Below are 24,124 nucleotides of genomic sequence, written 5' to 3'. Positions count from 1 at the left end.
ATTGCCCATGCCCTCCTTAACCCACTCGTAGAACTAGTTGGAGGAACCCTCCAAGCAAAAATTCATGGACCATCCTAATCACTAAGCTCTTTTTCCCTACGTTACACAAATAAACAATCTGTTTAACAGTAAATTGCAAGAAACTGTCCTGATAAGAATGGTTAACAGGACAGCCGTAACACTTGCAGCATAAGTTGATAGTTAAATATGTATGATTTTGTCCTGGGGTTTCCTTTAGTACAGATTACAAAAATGTTTGTCAAGAATTTATTTTAGGGTAGCTGAAGAACCTGATCACCAAAGAAGCCATATGAAATCTGGTGATTCATAAGACGGAAAAAAACCCCAACAATTTTAGGAACAAACTACTGTAGATAATGTAAAAGGAAAAAATTACTTACTGTACCAGAAGTTCCACATGCTGGCATTACTCTCTCTTACATTTCCACTAAACCAGCACCTCCAGAAGAAACCTTCATGATGGAAAGTGGCCTTCTCTCCCTATGGGGGGGGGGGGGGGGAAAGCAGCCATTATCGTACAATTTTTAAGTGGCTGAAAGAATCAAGTTCAACTGAAATTAGGTGTCGAGGTAAAAAACACCACCATCGCAATGAAACACAGCCTGTCTGAACATAGGTTAGCTATAGCATATCTAAACAGTTATACTTCCTTTGAAAGAATGTCATATTGCAAAAGTAGTATCACAAAAGACAAATTCATTTTAGAGTTGATTACAATTGGTTACAAGAAGTTTTGAAGCAGGCTTGTAAGCCTCCAGAAGGTCAAAATGAGCATATTTGAAAGTTCATACAGAATTAAATTCTTACAAAATAAACACATCCAGGAAACCTACATATATAATTCTCATTATCATACTAACCCCAGCATCTTCAGGTGCTTTTGAACACGTTCCTATTTCTGTAGCAAGAAGCCAATAATCAGTTCCAAATGCCACCAAAAAAAGCAAAGCCCCCAGAGCTGCAAAGAAGCCTCCAAAAAATATCCCCACACTAAGTTTCATTATCAAAGTTAGCTTCAAAAAAAGAAAACAAGAAAGGCAGTACTTTTTTAATTACTTAAGAAGAAGCAGTAAAATAAATAAAATGTTTGGGAAAGTGACTAAAAAGCTGTTTACAGAATACAGCTCATATCTAAAGAAGTTTCTCTTCGCTTGACTTTCTGCCTGTGTTTCCCAATGCCCTATGAGTCGCTTTGTGTCTCCTAATTTGTGTCTCCTAGTTCCATGTGGCTGACTCAAGCCTGACAGATGAAAAGGGCCTTCTATTTTAGGACACTGATGGCAGAGCTTCATTCTGCTTCTCTGTCTGGGTGAGGCCAGTCAGAAATAGCTGACCTTCCCCTAACTAATCAGGGATTGACTTGAAATATTATTGCAGCTGGTGCATCAGCATCAGTGGAGACGGAGATGGAGTTGCAATGGCTCTGTCCATCCACGTGAACTGCATTACAGAGCACAGAGTAGCAGCAAGGACTTCCAAAATTCAGGCTTGGTGGTGAATGTTTCCTTGGCTGCTAGCACGGAAGGAAACACATGCAACACTCTGGAAGTTACCATAAGTCACATTACTAAATGAAGGCTGAGATTTTTCTATAGAACTTTAAAACATGGTAGCCAAATTGCAGAGATGCCTTTGAAAAATCCTAACCTGTATTACAAATACAGTTAGCTTTAAAAATTTACATCTTACCCATAAAGTAATAGCTTTACCAACACTAAACTAAGCATTTAACTGATTTATTCAGATCTTATTTGCATATATCACAAAGGCATGCAATTAAAAATTCCTCCCAGCACCTGATAAAGACACTTCGATCTTTTTAAAAAAAAGAAGACACTTTCCCATACATGTATTTTGGCCATTTTGGAAGGTGATGAGGTAACACATTTAAATTCCAAGGACTCCCTGCAAAAGAAAAAGGCTTTTTCAACAACAACTTTTCATGCCAAGCAGGCCTTCCCAAACATCTCTAGTGGATTACAGGGCATGCTCCTGTAGAGATTTGTTGAGTTTATACTATGCACCAGATCCTGCAGTCCTTACCCAGTAAAATTTCATTGGCATTATCTATCACCAGAGTAGAAAATATTCCACCAACATCCCATCCTGGGAAGTGCTGGGATCAAGAGAAGGATGATGTCAGTTTACTCCAGAAAACATTTGTTGCAGAATTTTACTGCAACAGACTGAGGTCTCCAGAGGGGCTCCTACTTCCAATATCCCACTATCTCTTTGGACAGTGCAGCAGTGTGCTCAAGGAGAGCAAGGAAAAGACTGTTTCTATCATCTCTCCTCATTTCCAGGCAGTTGAACCAGAGATGTGTCCTCAGTGTTTTTATAAGACTACATTATCTGCCTAATGCCATATAAGCATTTGTTACAAGTCATATTTTATTCAAACCTGATACTATACTAACTTCATACACAAGCACACCTGATACTTTGTGGCCTTTTTGTACTGCACAGTTTCAGTGAATGCAGAACAGTAAGTGAATTTCAGTCAAACAGATTCTTTTTGCCGTATGTGCTTTCCCTGACAGCCACTGATGCAGTTCCCTTTGCTAGAGCAGAAAGTGATTTTTGGAAACATCACTTTGGAAAGTGGGATTTTATTGTTCTTTACTAAAGAAAAAAAAAATCTTTAGGAAGAAGAACACATAGAATGTGCTATAAAAGAAAATAAGGCCTATTTTAGAAAAGGATTACTTGCAGGTTAGAATAATGCTTTAACTTTTGGTCAGCCCTGAAGTGGTCAGGCAGGTGGATTAGATGATTGTTGAAGGTTTCTGCCAGCTGAAATATTTTATTCTATTCTATTCTATTCTATTCTATCCAAAATAGAGAAGAAAAAAAAAGAAAAAAAAAAGGTAGGATTCAGTTCAGGACTAACATACCCAAATTTAGACAATTTCACATGAGCTAGATGTCTTTCCATTATAATCAATAGTGACCTAGTCAATACAGTCAGTGGAGCCTAGAGAGCGGTTCAGCACAACCTAGATTAGACTCAGACACCTAGCTCTAGCTACTTCCCAGGGTATCCTGCTGGCTCTCAGCTGCCACTCCAGAAGGGCATATTTCTCTCCCAGATTTAACCCTATCTGCCAGCCCCACACAGGGGTCTTAGGTACCCTCTTTCACCTCAAATAGCACGAGGAGCCTACGTGATAGTGACTGAATCAAGCCTGGACAGAGGTATACAGTTGCCTTACTGTCATCTCCCACCACTGGATGCTGCAGGACGTCTAAGGCATCGACATTTGGCAGGCAGGTATGACGAGGGACTTAGAGGAGACCCACTCCTTTCTTGAATGACAGCTACAGGCTAGGCTCACACCACCTAAAAGTGATGCTAGATACCTCTGTTTAGATGGCTGAAACCAGTCTCCATTAGCTGGTCAGGTCATTCTGGAGGAACTACTGAGTGTTTTAACCAGAACTCCATCGACTCCAATGGCAGCACAGATCCCTATTTCACATGGAGATGTCTGAATGCAAAGGTCTTAATCTGGAACTGAATCCCACTCAGTGGGCTGGAGTTCCCAACCATTTTGCTGTTGTATGGGTGGCCTTACAAAGCATTGGCCCAAAGCTCAAGAAATTTTATTCAGTGAAATCCAGATACGTAGATAGCCACAACATAAACAAAATCAATGGTACAAAGTTCTTCATGATATCCATTTAAAAAAAACCAGACACAATTGAATTCATTCTGATGTGCTATTTAACATAATGGCATTTAGCTCATCTTAAATAATTTTATTTTTCAGTGTTACAGGATATGTGTTTATAACCTCCAAAATGCCAATTGGACAGAGCGATGTATAAGTACTGCAAAAGGGGACAAACCTGAAGCTGGTGAATTCTGACAGTGAAAATCATACAAGTATTTTTCACTCTCATGCTTTACTCTACAATTCTCAAAGCTCTTTTAAAAAAGATGGTTATGCACTGCTATTCATACCTGTAACTAAGGAAACTGTGGCACACAATGATGCAATTATTTTTTCAACATTACATCAGAAGTAACTCCAGCCACTGAACCACAACTAATAAAAGAAATAAAATGGCTGGTTTCAGCTTTATTGCACCTACCTGGCTTCAGGTCAGAAATGCACCAGTGACTCTGTGAACCCATTTCTGCATGAGAATAACTTACCCTCATGAGTAGCTTCACTGAAATCAGTTTGCATGAAAAGTTTCACTGAATTCAAATGACAGCTGAATCACTGCCTGTGCAGCACAAGTATTTATTTTTAATATACTGTACATGCACTCTGGTCTCAGTTAGCATGTTCATCCTGAGAGGATCTAATTTAATTATTCTCTTTTATATTTATGGCACATTCTCTGGCAGTGCTACCTTCCAAATACTCTAACATCTCCAGTATTATGCCCGGCTATGTCAGGAATGAATCAGAAGCCATGTTAAGACTTGTTATGTCAGCTTAAAAATTCATGTTATCCACTACTTGAATACTCACAGGAAGTCTCAGGGCACTTCTTCTTCAATTAAATTAAATTCTGAAGGTTCCTCAATAGAAGAGAGAAAGTTTCAAGGCAGGGAAAAGAAGTCCAGGCCTATCAAGCCAAAACAATCATTATTCTGTATCTTAAACAAGGTCATTCCCCAACTCCTTCCAAAATTCCTAAATTTCTACAGAAAGACTGTCATTTTAAAGCAAAGTGACTTAGCCAAATTTATCCCTACTATAATGACAATGAAGTAATTAAATCAGTTTTAATATACAATCAATTTGGCCAATTAAGCCCAACATTCATTGATTTTGTTGATGCATAGTGTGAAGACTGAAGGCCCCCACATAATGGATGGATTCCAATCTCATTTAACAAAGCTGGCAAAAGTTTTATGATTTTATTTCTGTTTATTTTCCAGATAGATAAGGCTAAACTAACTCCTAAATCTGCATATTTTATTTATGTATCTAAATAGCTCCAGCTTCAATATAGTATCTGAGCCCCGCCTTGTATTTAAAAATAGAAAAGAAGAAAAAAAACAAACCAAAACAATAGCAGGCTGTTTCCTTCTTCCTTTCCATCTGAAGGAGAAAAAGCTTGATTAGTTTATGGGAGGGGGAGATTGTTTATTTGCTTGTTTATGTTTGTGTGTGATTGAGTAAATGTCGTGTGTGTATGTTTGGAATTGGCAGGCAGCTCCTTATCTGTGCTGGCAGATACGTCCATGATCTAAAAACAGCCTTTTAGAACTGGCTGCATGTCTCACTATACACCAAGAAACAATTTCAGCAGCTGCCTCAGAGCTGAGTCCTTCTGAGACCTCCATGCCCATTTACTGTTGAACAAAAACATTCTGAACAGCGACGGAGTATCTCACCCGCTGATTCAGATCCTCATCCTGTCCATCTTCCCCAGCTGGGCACTATGTTATCCATTGCACCTACACGATCAATTGTCAGCAGCATGCTGGGCAGCCATACAGAGTATAGTACACCTTGTCTGTTAAATCTTTGGCTGGGATACATCTTACCTAACACTAGACAGCTGCAGGGTAGCTGTCTCCAATTAAGCTGGTCACCTCAGGTTTCCTTTACAGTCATATCGGCATTTTTACGGCACAGTCCATCTGACCTATTTTTGGATGACTACTTCAATGTGCAATGAATCATGCCCTAAAAGCACAATTACTTTTTTCTTTTTTTTTTTTTCTCCACTGACTAAAAGGAGGCCTGGTATAACTAGTTTGCGATATGGCCACTTTAATTTTAATACTACAGTAAATCAGGCCACAAATCACAGAATCACAGAATGACTGAGGTTGGAAGGGACCTCTGGAGGTCACCTTGTCCAACCCCCATGCTCAAGTAGGACCACTTAATGCTGGTTGCCCAGGATCATGTCTAGACAGCTTTTGAGGATGTCCAAGGCTAGAGACTCCAGAACCTCCCTGAGCAACCCGTGCCAGTGCTGGATCACCCTCAGAGTAAAAAACAGTGTTTCTTGATGTTCAGAGGGAACCTGCTGTGTTTCAGGTTGTGCTCATTGCCTCTGGTCCTGTCACTGGGCGCTACTGAAAAGAGCCTGGCTCTGTCCTCTTTGTACCCTCCCTTCAGGTATTTATAGATACGGATAAGATCCCCCTGAGCCTTCTCTTCTCCAGGCTCTGAACACTCCCAGCTCTCTCAGCGTTTCCTCACAGGAGAGATGCTCTAGCCCCCCTCATCATCTTACTGGCCCTCCACTGCACTTCACTGACTAAGCTCATATGGAGGTAGATGATGGTAACTACCCTTCTTCTGACATAAGGACAAAAGCAGCCCATATCCCACCAACAGCTTCAACAGGAACTCTAATAAACCAGTAAGAACAATCTTTATGAGGCATTATATCTACACATTTTTATGTATCCAGGATCCATTGTTAGGCATCTGCAGGAACACGTGAAAGACTTGCAGCCACCCAGATGAACAAAGCTGCAGTGTGTATATGCCATTTGGACTCTGCCTCATACCCTCTCTGTGTTCAGGACTTTGACACTCTACAGGGTATCACAGATCTATTCAGCCACAGAAAGGAAGAGAAAACTTTAGTATGACTGTGAGCGGGTCACTCTGTTTCATATATCATATATGCATTATATTTTACATTAACTCTACATTGAATAAAACAGGTAAAAATATGGGAAGGCACAATTTTTTTTTGAGTCATACACTGATTCAAGGTGTGATGAATCCATGTCCCTGCAAGTTGGGCAAGATAACTAAAACCATAAGACGTACAAGAAGGTGCATCTGAGTTCCTCATATCCTTGATGAGTGCTCTAAACTTTTCTTAAAATTATAGGAAAGCTAGGCCGATACCATTAATGTTTCCTGCAGTGCTTTAAAGGAATGACTGACCCCATGCGCAATTTTCACAGAAATTAAGGAGTGGCCTAATTTTAGGAGGTGTTCCAGGCAGTTTCCCATGGAAATAAGCTATGTGCCTGCACCCCAGAAATAGAAATTAAGAGTTGCACCCTTCTTCACCATTTTCATCGCTGTCTTACATGGGTCCTTCTACAGCAGGAAGCTATTATGAATCTCATTCTGAGGCAGCAACTCCTTCCATCTACTGCACAGACACTTTTTGGCACATATTTTTGGATTTTATTCAGGAGGCCTGAGGAACTAGCCTCCAGTCCTTTCTGTACACTTGCAGCTTCTACAGAGCTCCTGAGGTTAAAAAAAAACACCATAGGCTTGGGGTGTGCGTGAAATAAGGGTAACGTAGTAAAACAGGAAATGGACTGGAGTCAACAGGAGTCATCCAGGCCATCCTCTGCTCCAGAGCAGGATCAAGAGTATCTAAACCACTCCTGACATATTTATTTTATCTGTTAAACATCAACTGAAAGAAACATGGAAATCTATGTGGTCTTAGTTATGCTGCCATGGAAAACTCCAGAAGGGGAGAAGTAGGCCCAACGCCTGAAATAATTCCTTCCTTTAACAAGATTTTATAAATGCTTTCTAAGTCACTCTGTGATGCGCACCAGCACTTACAGCTTTGAGGGTGGAGTCAATTAAAAGGTTTCCACATTCCTTAAATCTGCAGATCTTTTCAGAGAGATTACATTTTAAATGTCTTTAAGATTAACAGTAGTTTCCAAACTCAAGTTCATTTACAGTACCTCTTAAAATGTTCTGGACCACTGGATTGTAACTTTTTCTACTGGGCTCAATTTGTATATGAAAAGTTGAAATGACTGTTGAATGTTGCCCTAATGATTTGAAGCGGTAAACCAGAATGAAATAAGTCATTGTTAGATTCGCTAAATTTGATGACAAATTGTACATTTGGGGTCTTGACCTTACCTATTTGTAGCGCGGGAATCCAAGAATATATTCCATTTACTGCAATAAATTGCTGTAGTTGTCTTAGATCTGTCTTACAAAAGTATTTTACAACTTTTATTTAAGAATTTATAAGGTTTAAAATTTTTTGCCCTGTTGAAGGAATGAAAGGATCTTTTTTTCAAAACTTTGTTCAATTTCAGATGACTTCCATCAGTGCTTTCATTTTGTCATGGCTTGGAGCACACACAGCCACAGAGCTGGCTGAGGAAGGGCAGCTGCAGACTGCCTTAACCCTTTGCTTGGCAGGTGACACAAGCATTTACCACAGTGGATATTTTTAGTAAAGGGCTGCAGATCCCTCACCCCTTCTCCTCATTAGCAAACTGAACCTCAGACATTCTCGCCCGGACTAGTTCTCCTCCCATTCATAATCTGAGGCAAGAACAGCCCAATAAGCAAGTCCGATCTCTGGCAGCCTGGCACTAAGAAATGTTCCTTCTGCCATTAAAGTCTCTTTTTTTGTTGTTTCAACCCTCTCCATCTATTCAACTTTGATCTTCAATTAGGACAGCAGAACTAGACACAAAGTTGCATTAGTATTCAGACCCAATAACTGATATATAAGTAAGAAAGTTTTCCTGCTTTTCTACTTCAGGTTCCTCTATTTTTTATCAAAAGATGGAGTTTGCTTTCTGGGCCACGGAACAGCAATAAAAACTTATGGTCACTGGTTATTTACTGTGACTACCAAGTTCATCTCATAATCACTGACTGCCACAACAGAGAGGTGCACCCCCTAAGCATGCATCATGCTTTGTTTCTAGCTGTGCCTTTACATTTAGAATACTTACATATCATGAAAGCTGAGTACTCAGATTGTGTTGTGTCAGTAGTCTACATAATTTTCCTGGTCCTAGCATTATCCATATAACCAATAATTTTGATTCTATCTCTTCTTCCAGGTCATTAAAAAGGGTTAGAAATGAGAGGACCATCTAGACATACCTTTTCCTCAGGGAAGATTATCCATTCACAAATACAGTCTGGAGATGTATCGAACAATTCTGAATCCACGTGCTGTTTACCATTTCTGAGTAGGTATTGCTCTACTGTCTTTAAGAATCATCCAGTAACAAGTCAAACACCTTAAGGTAGCAACAAGTCAAACACCTTAAAGTAATGTAAGTGTACTATATTGATAGTATTTTAATCAACCAACTAGGTAATTCTGCCCCCAAAGATATTAGACTGGTTCTGTTTTCCTTTAGACTGGGATTCATTGTATTTCATTACCTTAATTATTAGTCAATTCCCTTACCAGTCATACCATCACTTTATTTGGGAAATTTTATCTTAAGATTTCTTTATTTGGGAGCCTTTATCTTAAATTTTGCAATTGTAATGACAAAACATGAGAGGGAACCTCCGAGGTAGCAGTAACCATCTGCCTTCAGTTCAAAGGCAGCAGATATATTTGCCATGTTACTATACATTAATGCCTTTTTCTTAACCATTATGCAAAAGTAAACACTTAATACGCACAATCCTTTAATAATCTAATCAAGTTTGCAAGTACAAAAGCAGTAAGAAATCCATTAAGGGAAGAGACACCTATAGGTTTTCTAAGTTGTTGGGTTTTTTTTTTTCTCTGTGAACAGTTTGCACTGACAATGTTATTGGAGCATCAGAAAGTTCAGTTATTCTCTGCTTTACAAGCCATTCTGCATGGAGATAGCTTGAAATAATAAACAAAACTAAGAGTTTTCGCTGTCAGGGAATTCAATATTCCTGCCTACAACAGTTTGTGCCCATTGTATTAGATCACATTAATCTTCAGAATTTGAGAAGAATACAGAATTGCTAACTCTGGGTTCTGAGACTTATAGCAGAGACTGTCATTTACATAGAACCTCAAAAATTTCACTTGGGCTGCGTTTGCACAAAAGTCAATCTGCCTTATAGCCGAGGAACAGTACCTAAACCCTTGTAATATCTTTTAATCATTCACCCCTTAATAGTTTCCTCTGATAAATCTTCAGGCCCTTTCCATTTCTTCTATCAGCATTAAAATGACCAAGGGTAAAATTAGTGCAATATTGAGCAGACAATGTAGTGTCAATTCCCATGATGCTCTAATATTTCAATATCTTGTAACCATTTTGTCCATTTCAGAGGAATTGTATGCAATTGTGATCTCCTTTAATGTTATATCCAGAATTTTAAAAATCTCACTGAGAGGATTTGTTATTCAAAGTGGCCTCAGAGAGCTAAATTAATAGGATGTATTGGTTAAGCCAACTATAAATTATCACAGCCACTGGGATATTAGACAACTGAGTTATTCTGGAGACTGATAACATCTTTGTCCCTATGCATATGCTAGGCTAAGCTTTGCCTTGGTATCTTATAAATTAGCTGCATATCTACGAATATGTCTTGCTTTCCAGTTTTGGCGGGGGGAGGGGGTTGAGCTTAATTCTTCACAGCCATAAGGAAAAACACACTCCTTTTTTGTGACCTAAACCTGTTGAAGACCCTCGATCCTGTCATTTCTTCTGAAAACACAAAGATAGAACTGAAGTTATGCATCCTCTTGTCAGTTTCTGATTGTTCTCAAACTTTATCAGCTTGTGCTAACTTTTAAAATTTAAGTCATCATCATTTTTCAAAAGCTTCTTCTTACTGATAAGTAAAAACAAGTTAAAGCATCTCCTGTTCCCTTGTGTATTTGGGTGGTTTTTTTAAAGTATTTAAAACTGCAGCCCTTTCATTGATCCCTGGCCTAGCAGCTATATACAAAAATCCCCTCTACCTCCAACACAAAGGTATTTTGCACATGACAATCACTTCCGCCCGTGCACCTCCGAGATTTAAAAACATCGTTTTACTTCTTTGGATGCAAATACATTATAACATCACAGCCGTCCACAATTCCAGCCATCCCTGACTTTAACGGAAAGGCAGCACAGCAGCGTACGTCCTAAGCAGAACGAGGGACGCCCTTCTTCCCTGGCTCAGTACCACAACCACCAGCCGCGTAACAAGGCGGGAAAACACTCTGCCGTCAGAAACGCTTGACGAAGGCACCGGGCTGAGCCCCGCGAGAGGGCCGAGGGACAGCAGCAGCGGTGGGACACAGCCGCCTTCCCCCATGAAGGAGGCAGGCTCGGAGGTGCGCGGCCTCCAAAGTCATCTTTCCACAGCGGCCCAGAGAACGTTGCAGGGGCCCCGTTACCACACTCCCAGGGCGTATTTCTGCCTCCAAAGCCCCTCCACCCTACCTAGCTCTTCCTGCTTTCCTCAGAGCCTCAGGCCCTGAGGTGAGAGGTTGCAAAACTCTGGGTGTACAAACATGTCTTCCTGTGAGATGAGGCAGGAAGGGCCATGTCCTGTAGGGGGGGGGGGGTGTGGGGAGGCAGGGATCCCGACAGCCTCCGAAACCTGCAGGGATCCTTATTCCTCCTCACCTGAAGAAGAGGAAACACGAAAACTACACTCGTTAAGGCAAACACAACGCCAACCTTCGCCCCGCTCCTCGCCCCACCGCCTCCATGTTGCCGCCGCGCCGCCGGCACTGCGCATGCTCAGAGCCTCCGCCGCGCCGCCGGCCGCTACGAGGCGCGGGCCGGCGGCCGCCGCTGGGCGGATGGAGGAGGAGGAGGAGGAAGATGGAGGCCGCGGAGCAGCGGGGAGATCAACGGCGGCGTCCGGCCGCTTCGTGCGGTGCCTTTACGCGGTGGGCTTCCTGGTAAGCGGGGAGGCGGGCTGCGGCGGCGGCGGTAGTGCCCTTGCGGAGCGGCCTGAGGCGGGCGGCCGTGCCTGAGAAGGGAAATCCTCCCCGCCTCACACGACCCCGCTGCCCGGCCCCACGGCTCCGGGGCAGCCCTTGTGAGGGGCCGTGCTGGAGGCAGAGGAGGGGGCACGGCCCCGGAGCCGTGAGGTCCCCTCAGGGTTGTCAGGGGATGCTGCAAAGCCCGAAGTCGGGCAGACACCCCCCCCCGCCGCTACCCTCCCCGGGTCCCGGCTCGTAGCGGGCCTCCCCCCTGACGCTCCAGATAAAGCTGCTGGGTTTTGAGGTACATCACTTCGCTGCTTTTTTTTGGGGGGAGTTGATGCGTTTGTAGCGATAGCCGTTTGCAGCGGCCGTATTGTTTTATCCGTGCAAACAGTCGTGTAGTTTGATACGAAGGTATGATTTTTATCCCGTGAATGAAATGGAATAGCGCAGCGCCCTTAGAGCTAAGTCTTGCCTTATGCTTATCAGAGAGCTGTTCCTCGTTTCCTTGAAATACCAGTGGTTGGTGTAAACCGAAAAAAAAAATAATCCATGCTTCTTCTAGAAAAAAGCCCCTTACTGAAAGAATATAGCGTATAGACTTTAAAGAAGGTTTGTATTCTGGAGTGATTCATGAACCTCGGGAAAATGTCATTTAATTAATTTAAAATTAAAAGGAAAACGACTACAAAACAAGTACAAATTTGCACTGTGAAATGTAGATCTGTTCTCTTACCTACCTTTAGGTTGGGCAGTAGAAACAATCTGGTTGGTTTGGGTCCTGGAGCAAATATTCCAGGGAAAGGTGTGTTAGGACAAGCTTTGCTTCTTAGCTCACTTTTAAACACTGTGTTTTTCCAACTCTGTAATACCTTGCTCACCTAGAGCATGGAGTACACACTGAAATCAACCAAGAAGTGAGTGTCCTTTTAGAGGGTGTGAAGTATAGTGAAATATCGTGATAAAGAGCTGTTGCCTGTGATGCAAGCTTCCTGTAACCAAGCAAATACAGCGTAGTTGTCATTTGACATAAGAAATTATAGGTGAAATGAGCAATAACTACCCATTAGAGGATAGAGGTTAATGGGTCTTGCCCTACCTGCATGTCTGTGACAAGTCTAGTACTGCCAGGGTATATTCTGAGACTTGTCCTTTTTAATGTTTCTATCGATGACCTCAATGAGGTCATTGAACCTCTCATCAGGTTTGCAGGTGACACCTAAGTAGGCGGTGCAGTTTAGGAGGACCTAGACAGGCTGGATGGATGAGCTGACAGGAGCCTAATGAAACTCCGCAAGGACTACTGCCAAGTGCTGCACTGGGGAAGGAAGAACCTCTTCCATATATACAGGCTGGGGAGCAGCTTTCCTGGTAAGGCCCTGGTGGGGAGCAAGCTGAACGTTAGCCAGCAGTGTGCCCTGGGGGAGAGGCAGCCAGCAGCATCCTGGGCTGTGTGAACAGGGAAGCAAGCAGTCCTCCTTCGCTCAGCGCTCATGAGGCTGCATCTAAAATACCATGTTTAGGTCAGAGTGAGTTCCCTGGAGGGCCACCAGGATGGTTGGCAGGGTGGAACACCCTGTGAGAAAAGGCTGAGGGGAGCCTTGCAGCTGCCTTTCCATTGCCTGCAAGGAGGTTAACGGGAAGCTGGAACCAGACTCCAGAGTGCAGTGCTTGGCAAGAGAGAGAGAAGGTCTTATTTCCAGTCAGAACCTCTTGTTTCAATTTAAGGAAAACCTTTGACACCATGAAGACAGTCAAGCAGCAGGACAGGTTGCCAGAGAGGCTGTGCAGCCTTCATCCTTGGAGGTGTTCAAGACCTGACTGCATAGAGCCTTGAGCTACTAGGTCTGACCTCAGAGCTGGCCCTGCCGTGGGCAGAAAACTGGACTGGAGACCTCCTGAGGTCCCTTCCAAGTGGCTTATTCTGTTATTCCATGATTGTGCATGCGAGTGCTTGGAATAGCTTATTGAGCCCTAAGATTGTGTTATTGAATATGTTCATAAGTTGTGTGGTCTCTTTGCTCATGCTAATATCTTTAATAATGGTTCTAACCTTGCCAAGTCTCAACTTCAACCATCAAAAGATACTTAATGACAGACTGTGAGAATTTTCTTATGCATTGATTCAGTTATTCTGGCTTGGGCATACTATGAATGGCTAGTCTTGTTCAGCTCATGCAGTCACTGATAAAAGGTGGTCTTGTTCCAATAGATCTCTTCTGTAAGGTTCCGCTCTGGTATAGGACACTGTATGCTGTGCCAGGAGCATACAGTGAAAGAACTACTGGGGTCACTGTAGTTAGCTTAACAAAAGATAAAAAATCAAAAGGAATGAGTAGGAGATTCTTGTACTGCTCAGGATAGGCAGTGTCCTTTGCCCTCCTCTTACAAAAAGTTCTTCACTTATGATTTGCTTTTTTCTTTCTTTTTCTTTTTTTCATGTTTTTGTCTTTTCACTACATTTTGTAAGTTATACAGAAAGGCAGTCTGTAGGTAGGTTTAGATCTACCATAGCTTCTTCCCCATCGTGGTTGAGAGGTAAAATACTGTAAATTTTCCAAATACACTCTCTTTGCACAAGTAAAAGTATTTTCAGGTGATTGAAATTACAGACTACTTTACATTTAAAATAATAGTACCAAGTACTTTTCTTATTAAACAGATAAAGTTTAATAGATATTAAAGGAATACTAAACGTTTAAATAAATATATGCAGAATGATTGTATCTGGAGGGGTAAAGAGAATTGCTGTTTTCAAAGTTTTAATTCCTCTGTGAGGCAATCCTCTATCTTTTCAGTTTATGTGTTTTTGTAATTTCGTACATACAGGATGCATTGTAGAGGTTACAACATACCACACTGGCCATGTTAATCTTGTATCAATATGGAAATAACTTAAAATGTTTAAAATATTGACTAAGCCAGGTTGCCATCATCTTTGTTATGATCAGTTACTAAAACTTTTTCTGCCTTCTTTTCAGGATTTATTTGGTGTAAGCATGGTTGTACCTTTAATGAACCTTCATATCAAATCTCTAGGAGCAAGTCATACAGTTGCTGGAATAATAGGTGAGTTGGAGTACTTGATTGATTTACCAAAGAATAAGATAATGTGAACTGGATTATGTCTTACTGCACATTGAACGCTGTAACATAACTCTTCCTTGCTAGTAGCATAATAAAAAGTAAGGCCAATTTCCAAATAAAACTGTACAGGCAGCCATACTGTGAGACCTGTCCAACCTTGCATGCTGACAGTAGCCCAAAGCAGGTGCTTGTGAAAGAGCATTCTTGGAAAGAACAAGGAAGTCTTGCAGTAACACTTGTACAGATGCTTTTCAGCATCCAAGAATTTACAGTTTAGCAACTTTGAGAGACAGAGGCATTGCTTTTAGTTTTATTGTTATTTATAGATGTTGCAAACAGTACTTCTGCAGCTAGTTCTCCTGAGCTTTCCAATGCCTATGAGTGCTCCCAGTTTGATTAAATTCCTTGCAGCTCCCTTTTGGCAAAATATTTATCATCTTCAAGGAGTGCTTACATGTAAATTCTCTGAAGGTTTGAAATTTTATCTTAAAAAACAAAGCAGTAAGATGAAGTTGTGTGGTTCTAAAGTTCTTATTTATATCTTAAGGTATTGTTTATGGTTTGTAATGATAAAAATACGATATTCTTTATAGCTATGTGTGGTTGACATGGGCTCTGTTATTCAGTTTTTTATTACCTTGCTTTTTTATTTTGGGTGAGATTTAGCACTTTTCATGAAATAATTCTGGTTCTGCTCTGAGTTGTCAGAGTATTACTTTAAGCAGTAATTCATCAAAAATACATTTTCATTTCAACAGTCTGCTTTGATTTTTAACTTTAAAAGAAACTGGGGTTTGAGGTGATTCCTTATAAATGAAAGAGGCTGGCAGATGTTTTTCTCTGCTTCTCATTGCTTCTTCTCTTCCGTCACTAACTGCTGCTAAACTCTTAGCCTCCAAAATGAAAGAGTAGGGTCTGTGGTTTTTTCAGGGCTTCTGTGGTGCCTTGTAATAGGTTGAAGTGCCAAGTGGAAAGTAATTAGTGCCTCCCAGTAATGAAATTCTCTCCTGATTCTGAGAAAACAATTATAAATGCCAAGGTCTGTTTTGTTTAATACACCATACAAAGCAACATCCTTCTACACTAAATAGTTTTACAAGTTTTCAGCATTTGGTTTTCTTTTTTTGTCATTCCTGAAACTGTTTCCTTGGTTATGTGCTAAACTACACACTTGGTTTGTCCTGCTCCCTCTTCCTATTCTTCTAGTAAATTATTCCCAGAATGTCTCTCATGCTTCCTCATTTAAAATTTTGTGCAGTTTTCATTTTTAAAAAAAAAAAGTTTAAATTTTAACATTGGTATTTTACTTGTTTATTTTAGGATCTCTCTATGGTATAATGCAACTATTTTCCAGCACATTTGTGGTGAGTTCTAACACTACATTCCTGACTATGTTGGTATTTCTATGGATTTTAGGAGTAAAAAGGATGAGGCTAATAATAGTGTTTCTTGACATTTTGAAAATTTTTATAGTGTTCATATAAGCATTTTTTGTTGGAGGATCCAGTTTTTAGTTTGTGTGGGAAATGTTTGTTTCTTCTATAGGGAATTGCCAGATTTTTCAGAACTAAACAGAGTATAGTCTTTAGACAAAAACTACAATCCACATTTGAGCTCAGATACATTTCTGAGCACGTCGCAGTCACACAGGGTTCTCTTCAGTGTCGCTGCTAGTAAAGCAGTTCCCTTTAATGCAGTAGCCTGTCCAAAAGGCAGTCTCACCAGTCAGCGCTTCATAAACCTGTTATCTAGAGTTTGCTTTCCCTGCTTAATGAGCAGTGCCTTGTAATTTGCCATATGGCCTAAATTCATGCATTACGTCTTTGAGCTTTGTTTGGTTTTGTTTTCTGTTAGCTTTTGATTTTTAACATCCTAATCTAAGCAAGAGTGCAAAGACTAAACCTCTTGAATGCATGCTTTACCTATCAATACCTTAGATCCCTGTGTTAGCTGGGAGCACCTTTAATATTACCCTGGTACCTCCTAGCTTTCAAGAGAGCAGATTTTGAGCGTCTCATGAAAAAACTGTTTCAGGGTTATTATGCAGGGCACCTGGGATAATTTGCTTCTATAATCCTGTGGCATTTTCTTTGAACTGCAAGACCATTGCCTACCTTCTTAAAAACCTACTTCCTGCTTGGAATCAAGCTGATTTATAAACATGCTACATGCGAGTTTACTGTTTGCCCTTCTCATAACTACTTCCTCCTTGTCTGCACTTAGATGACAAACTCCGTATAGCTAAGGTCATTCCTTTTAGGATGCTCAAAAAGTGTCTAGTACATAGCGACCATTGATGCAAACAAATATTTCTGGTTGGTTGTGATAACATTTTCAGAGGGCCCCTACTACTAATATTTCATGGTGTTTGTTTCAGGAATTTATTTTTAAAAGAGAGAAGTTATTTTTAAAAAAGCTGTGTGCGTGACATTAAATAGAATCAGTTTCAGCAGGTGCACTGCCGGCAGGGCAGAACTCTGTTCATGACTTCCAGATTTTGAGCACTTAGGAATGTTGTGTAATAAGCTTATTAAGCTTTCACTGACAGTCCTTTGATCTCTTTTCTCAATTTAATTTAGAAGTACTGATTGTTCACTGTACGTAGTTAAATGTTATAAAAAGCTAATCTTAATTTCTTGCTTTGTGAAAGGGCTGCTGGAGTGATATAGTAGGAAGACGGTATTCCCTGCTTGCTTGTATTCTTCTCAGTGCGCTGGGTTACTTCCTTCTTGGAACATCCACCACCGTGTTCCTGTTTGCCATTTCTAGAGTCCCTGTAGGTGAGTAAACACTTGGCATTTTGCAGTTTAAATTCCCTGTACTCTCAGCTTGAGAATGACTACTAAAGATATCATGGTATGTGGATGGCTGCATAGCATCATCACCCAGCAGCACCAGCTGAACCTTAGTAATGGAAAAATCTCTACAAATCAAACATTCATGTGACTTTTTTCTGAAAATAATTTGAAGTGGATACTCGACAACTGTCACAACTTTTACACCACCTCGAATGGCTGAATTTTATGAGAACAGGAGTGCAGCAATTCCTTGAAAGAGGCTATTGTAAGGTTAGTCATAACAGGTATACAATCTACCATGTCACTACTGGAAATCTTGGCCTGCACTTGCAATGGAGAATGGAATGATATGTGCATTAGTGTTTTTCTCACGCTGAAAATACACCTCAAAGTGATACTACAAAATGTGGCTGAAATTTTAGGTCACTGCTTCAACAGAATATTTCTGTTGTGCAAAAGCATGTATGTTTGCAGCACTGAAGCTAAGTTTGTGCCAGGGTTTGTATCAGAGTTCTTAAAATAGCTGAACACCTATTGCATATATTCTGATATAATAAGCATTGCTATTACTATGAACATATCTACTAAAGGGCACTTTTATGGCCCATAGTTTTGATTTAGGAACTGTTTATACTGTTTCTTAATTGAAAGACTATTTGCTAATGAATTATTTGGTTGATATTTGACTACTCAGTAGAGGTAATCCTTTTCAATGCTAACAGCACTTTGACTGTGACAGCATTGCCCTGGTCAGCGGGAAGGAACATAAGAAATTGCGTTATTAGTATTCCTGCAGTATGCTTACCCTTCTGTGCTTTTCTTTTGCCACCCACCAGTTTCCCGTATGAATTTGGTGTGTTACAATCCTGCAAATCTTCATACTCAGCAAACTTGGTACAGAGCTATGTTCATAAACAGTCAAGCCATTCCTCCTTAACCGTTACTCACCCGCAAGTTCCTATTTTAGCAGCTTTCTTATTCCTAGTGTGCTTCAGCACTCAGCTTAGTTACTTCTTCTTTCAGCAGGGCTGCAGGAGCACTCCTTCGACACAGATGCCTGAATAATTTTGATTCCCAAGTCCACATCCTTGAACAGCCAGGATGATGGTCATGGCCCAACGTGGTGCATGAAGCTAGCATTGAAAAATTTGCGGTTAATGGAATCTTAGAAATATCAGTCATACAGGTTTTGACCATTGATATTTCAGATAGCTTCTGTCATTTTCAATCTTTTGGACTGAGCAATATATGTTTATTTTGTTTATATTATGTTGCAGGTATTTTCAAACACACACTCTCCATCTCTAAAGCCCTGCTTTCTGACTTGGTTTCTGAGAGAGACCGCCCTTTAGTAATGGGACGGTTCAATGCAGCCTCTAGTGTGGGCTTCATTCTGGGACCTGTTGTTGGTGGCTACCTTACAGAGTTGGAAGATGGCTTTTATCAAACGTCCTTCATCTGTGCCTGTATCTTCCTTCTGAATGCTGGTAAGTTGTATGTCACATTTTGCATCTTGGTTCCCTTCATTCCTCACTTTAGTGTTTTTATGCCATTTGTAATACCTTGAATTCATGGTGCGTTTATCATCTGTGGCATACATGTTCTGTATACTGACACTACCCTTTGAACGTGAACCTATGTGGAAGGGCGGGAATTTTGAAACGGGTAACGTCCAGATGCTTCTCCTTTGTATTGTATATATGACTTTTATATTCAGACACGGGAATGGGAATTTTTAATATGCCCAAAGCTGAAGACTAGAAATCAGAATTTTGGCTTTAGCTTTTAGATTTGTTTATATGTTGCGAATGTGTCACCTCAGTGTTTTCCTTCTTGCTTTCACCACATCTAGAATTGAACTGATACTGTGAATAACACTAGACTTAATCTTCATAATTTTTTAAAGTTAAATGATTGTCAAAGTCCTTTTTTGAATTTTGATCCTTACACTAAGTAAACTTACAATCAGACTAATGTCTTCCATGTAAAGCTAATGCAATTGAATGAAATCAACTAATTTCTTGGTCTACATAGGTCTTGTCTGGATGTTACCCTGGAGTGAAGAAAACACTGGCAATAGGGAACATCAACGAGGCAACAAAGGAACAGACAGTTTCTCAGCAAAAGCAAATTGTGACCTGCACTTGAAATCAGCAAGTAATGGAGCTATGGCAAGGGATAGTCTTTTCCAGTCTCCGTGGATCCAAGTTGCAACGGTGCTGAAGAGGATTAAAGGAATTGCGTGCTCTGATCTGTGGGATATATTTTTAGTGCGGTTGCTGATGTCTGTTGCTATACTGCTGTACTATAGTAATTTTAGTCTGGCCTTGGAGGAGCGATTTGGGGTGAAACCCTTGTTCGCTGGATACCTAATGAGCTATAGCAGTGCACTAGGAGTCCTGGCTGGTTGTCTGCTCGGACCAATAACAAGACTCTATCAGCACAACACTTACAGAATTTTGTTGCACTCCAGCACTCTTACCTGCACGTTGATTCTCCTGTATGCGTCAGCGCTGAGCATATGGATGGTCATTTTGTCTTCCACATTCTTAGCCTTTTCAACTACTATAGGTCGTACTTGTATCATTGATCTTGAATTGACCATTGGTGGGAATGAGGCCAGCGGTACGCTCCTAGGTGTTGGACAGTCTGTGACATCAGTGGGACGTATAGTTGCCCCGCTCCTTTCTGGAATTGCTCAGGAGTTCAGTCCTTGTGGCCCTCCAAGTCTAGGGGTTGGACTAGCTTTAGTAGCTATTCTGATAATGAACGCGAACAAACAAAAATACTGTAGCCATGGAAACGTTAAATTAAAAAATCAATAGCTGCAAAGTTGGATTGCATAGAGATATCTTGCAGGAGAGGCAAAGTGAATCAACCTGGGGTGATGCTTACACCTGCCAGACTTGTACAGTAGTAACAGGATCTTTTAAGAGGGCACATTATGTTCATGTAGAGGCAAGTACATATAAATATTTCTGCTGCAGGGATGTTAACACTAGACAAATGTTACTCTAACTGGTACCACTAGAACACTTGAGAGAGGGACAGATGTTGCTGTATTGTACTGGCTGGGATTTTTTTAGGAATTTTTAAACTTTTTGGAGGGGAAAAAAAGCATTACATGAAATACACAAATCCTGCTTGTAGCTCACATTTGAAACAGTGTTTAGATTGATAGATTGTTAAAAGTCGGAAGTTGTTTCTTCTTATTTAATCAGAGGTGAATTTTTATTGTTTAATCAGAAGGAGAATTTGCAATGTAGCTCATTAGCCTTAACTTCTTATGCTGTGGTCTGCTGCCATTTGTCTGCTGTGACGGTAGCTTAATTACAGGGTGTTTGCTTATGTGATTTTGTTAAGCATACTTTCTCTACAAAACTTGCTGCACAGCATGATTAGGCACCTTGGGGTAGCCATCCAACCCCTGCTGATTCCTGGTCTTTCCCAGGTAACAAAATTGGGTATATGCTAACTTCATGTATTAGAAGGCCTAAAATGGACAATTTTAGAATAATATGGCATCATTCAGACTGAAACTGACACTGAATGTAAGCTTTATTGAAACTTGAACTGGTGGTTTCTGTTTAGTAGTAACTTCTACTGAGCAACTTTATCATAAATTATTTGTTAATGTTTCCTGTGCAATTTTTCCATCATTTTAACAATAAATTTGCTTCTTAATTCTTTTGAATGACTGTTAAAGGTGAGCTGGAGCAACTAGCAGTACCTCATGGATCTGGATTAATGCATTCTCTCTCATCTCCGGAGGCATAAGTGACATTTCAGTGACAAGAAAGACTGTTTATTTGTTGGTATTTTAGTCTTCATTTGTCTGCACTGCTTAACTAAAGAGAGGTTACTCTCAGGGCTATACTGAGAGTTGTAGCACTCTCCTGTGCTATTTACTGTTCAAGCTCATATTACTTGCCAGTCACCACTGTTTGCATTTCATTTGAAACATGAAAAATGTATTTTGTACTGCTAACGTTCCATATGCTTTTCCTAGTATTACTTGATGAAAGTACAAAGTCAACTATGTATAATTGTTGGGGGGATTTTTTGATTAAAACCAATTCAGTTATCTCCTTGAACACATCCATGCAAATAGCATTGCTGTTTCAGGAGAGTCATAGATGGTGTTTTGCCTTTTTAATTTTATTTTATTCTTTACCTTTTCCAGTGCCTGCTATCATTTAAAGCCTTGTTGAAACCTCAGTGATTCCAGTGGCAGCACTATGGGAACATGTATAGAATTCTGAGTTGTTTTAATTTTATATATTGACATAATGAGTGTGTGTCTTATTACTGCTATGATTTCAGTACATATCCTCAGAGTTCCTTATTGTAATAATCTGTGTTTCATTTCTCCCTAGGAACCTGAGGCATTTTCAAGTGTCATCTCCTCTTGTCTTGCTTGGTAGATGCCTCAAAACATTCTGGCCCTAAATTTCCTATTTTCTTTCTTTCCATCTTTTAAATTTTTTTTTTTTTTTTTTTTTTTTTTTTTTTTTTTTTTTACATAAAACCACCCTTCTGCAGGTCAGGGACTTCTGTTTTACAGCTACAGCAAGGGGTAAAGGAAAAGAGTAGGAAAAAAAACCTTGAAAATTAATATATATGAAAGATTTAGTAGTTTTTACTATAGTTGTTGGTTATATGAGGTAACATAACATTTCCCCTTCTAAGTTGCTGCACTGATGAAAGCTGAATTCTGTAAACACCATAAAATTCAGTTTATACTAACATATACAGCTGCCTGAATATTGCTTTTCTGCTTATAAAAACTTCAAAACTTCACTGTTTCTGTTATACATCACTGAAAAAAGTGCTTTCCACAATCAGCAGATATTTTTGTTTTATTTTGAAAAATAGTTCTCCATATACACTAAATAAAAATGAAATTAAATAATCGAATTGAGAAATCTGTGGAAGGCTGTGGTCTTAGGGTCATGCTGCAACTGATGTTACAGAAGAAAAGTTTTTACTTGTAGGCCAAAATGATTTCTGAAATGCTGCAGAAATGTTTCTTCTTTGTAAAGCCTCAGTTACAGAAAAGTTGCTCCCCTCTTTTTTTTTTTTCTTTTTTTTAAGGGATAGAAATAAAATGAATTGACATTCCATGTCTATAACTTTGTCGCTGTGTTTTTTTCCCCTCTTCCTCTGCTGAAACTAGGGCACAAAACAGAGGTGGTCACCATGAAGTGCAGAGTTTTTTTTTTTTTTTCAAGCTGTTCCTTAAAATGATCATTTGAATCTACATACTTTTCACATAAAAGACACAGGAGCCAAGGATTCAACCAAGACATGGCTTGACAGTGAATGAAAAAGAAGAAAATGGAGAACTTAGCAGTTTTGAGATGGAGTGCTTAAAGCTACTGTTCCTAGTGCCTGGAGACCACGTTTGGATGCCTGGCGTTGTCTCTTAGTTGCCATAATCATGCAAGTTCAGAGACTGATGAATAAATGACATCCCTGGAGATGAGGAGCTGTGACTCCCCCTTTTAAGTTGTGGGAGGAGCAGTTGCAGCCATTTTTGGCTTCAGTCTAGTGGCTTTACTGAATTACTCGGCAGTTTCTTGAATCCACTGGTGGTATCTGAAGACTGTAACAAAACAAGAGATCTGAGTATGGACTAAAGAGAAAGTTTCTACCTGCAAATCACTATAAATTAAGATTTTTCTCTTGCTTGCTGTTACTTTAGTTTTGGGTTGGTTTTCTTGGGCTTGTAGGCAGGGTTGGGTTTTGGGGTTTTTTTTTTGCTTTTTACCTTTTGAAAGTCTCACTTTTTTAACAGTGACTACTTTTCTGACCTTTATGATCAGCTGATGTTGAAGATGCTGTGTATACAATATAGTAATTTATTTCTGTAAAACAGCTGGTAGCATATATGTACTGATTTTGTTGCTTTTAAATAATGAAGCAAATGTAAGATTTATTCCATGTTGATGTATGCTGCATACATTTGAAGAGATCCTTTATAAAACATACCAGTTCTGCAGATTTGAGTTTCTTGTCCTCTTTTCTTTTCACTGAATTTACTCATTGCAGCACCATCATAGAGGTCAGTACGATTCTCATTTTCTGAGAACAGGTTAATTATTGAGCAGATAATGCAGCAACAAAATGGGACAAGCGTTGCTTACTAACTGGCTTGCTCATTACTTCAAGCACTCTGCAATGCCATCACGTTCTAGCTGATGGGAAGCTCTGTGGGTCTGTTCAGGTGCTGCCAGCCCCCATTTGGTTATGGGTGCTGTGTAATACCCCGGGTAAGTGATGCTTTATAGCTTGGCGCTTTGGGATTTGAAAACCCAAGACTTGACTGTGCTGTTATTGCTATAATTTTGAAAACTCATTCACAAATATCATGAATCTTCTAAGGGAGCATATTGGAGCCTGAACTTTGAGAATCAAATGATTGTGAGTGGAGCTTAGTCTTTCTCATAAAAATGAAGAGTTTTGTAGAGCTTGTTTTAAAGGGAAGTCTTGAAAAATATCTGTTAACTTACAAAGAGAAAGGAAGCCAAATTTCTAGTTATTTTAAATCCTAAATTAGCATCAAAGAACTATTTTTGAGATGTGCTACACAATAGGAACTGCTCTTCCATTCTGTCAAATATGTA

The 24,124-nt window shown here is 40.0% G+C and overlaps 2 protein-coding genes across 4 annotated transcripts in view; one reads left to right on the top strand and one right to left on the bottom strand.

Moving 5' to 3' along the window:
* TMEM182 (transmembrane protein 182) overlaps positions 1–11,418 on the bottom strand; it is a 32,286-nt gene extending 20,868 nt beyond the window's left edge. The window contains exons 1-2 of one of the 3 annotated variants that reach the window (XM_069770138.1): positions 11,306–11,418; positions 402–501 (exon numbers count right to left, since the gene is read on the bottom strand). In XM_069770138.1, coding sequence (XP_069626239.1) covers positions 402–420 — 19 coding nt within the window. In that variant the 5' untranslated portion in view covers positions 421–501; positions 11,306–11,418. Of the gene's footprint in view, positions 1–401; positions 502–881; positions 1,247–1,817; positions 1,899–11,305 lie in introns of those variants that run through there. The other 2 variants (XM_069770137.1, XM_009928598.2) reach the window with 2 other exon arrangements.
* Positions 11,419–11,443: 25 nt separating this feature from the next.
* MFSD9 (major facilitator superfamily domain containing 9) lies at positions 11,444–23,501 on the top strand. The gene is made up of 6 exons (XM_069770136.1): positions 11,444–11,586; positions 14,595–14,682; positions 16,021–16,064; positions 17,351–17,480; positions 18,776–18,985; positions 19,533–23,501. The coding sequence occupies exons 1-6, from the start codon at positions 11,485–11,487 to the stop codon at positions 20,321–20,323; spliced, it is 1,365 nt and encodes a 454-aa protein (XP_069626237.1). The 5' UTR covers positions 11,444–11,484; the 3' UTR covers positions 20,324–23,501.
* Positions 23,502–24,124: the final 623 nt, after the last annotated feature.

This window comes from Haliaeetus albicilla, chromosome 25 (assembly GCF_947461875.1).
Source record: "Haliaeetus albicilla chromosome 25, bHalAlb1.1, whole genome shotgun sequence".
NCBI classification, from domain to species: domain Eukaryota; kingdom Metazoa; phylum Chordata; class Aves; order Accipitriformes; family Accipitridae; genus Haliaeetus; species Haliaeetus albicilla.
Note: the sequence above shows the minus strand (reverse complement) of the source record. Positions and strands in the feature narration are given on the sequence as shown.

What these genes read in the sequence shown, in the direction of transcription:
- MFSD9 (XM_069770136.1), top strand. Translation starts at nt 11,485, where the DNA reads ATGGAGGAGGAGGAGGAGGAAGATGGAGGCCGCGGAGCAGCGGGGAGA. An exon ending in TTTACGCGGTGGGCTTCCTG is followed by an intron (nt 11,587 to 14,594) that starts GTAAGCGGGGAG and finishes CCTTCTTTTCAG; the next exon opens with GATTTATTTGGTGTAAGCAT. An exon ending in CATTTCTAGAGTCCCTGTAG is followed by an intron (nt 17,481 to 18,775) that starts GTGAGTAAACAC and finishes ATTATGTTGCAG; the next exon opens with GTATTTTCAAACACACACTC.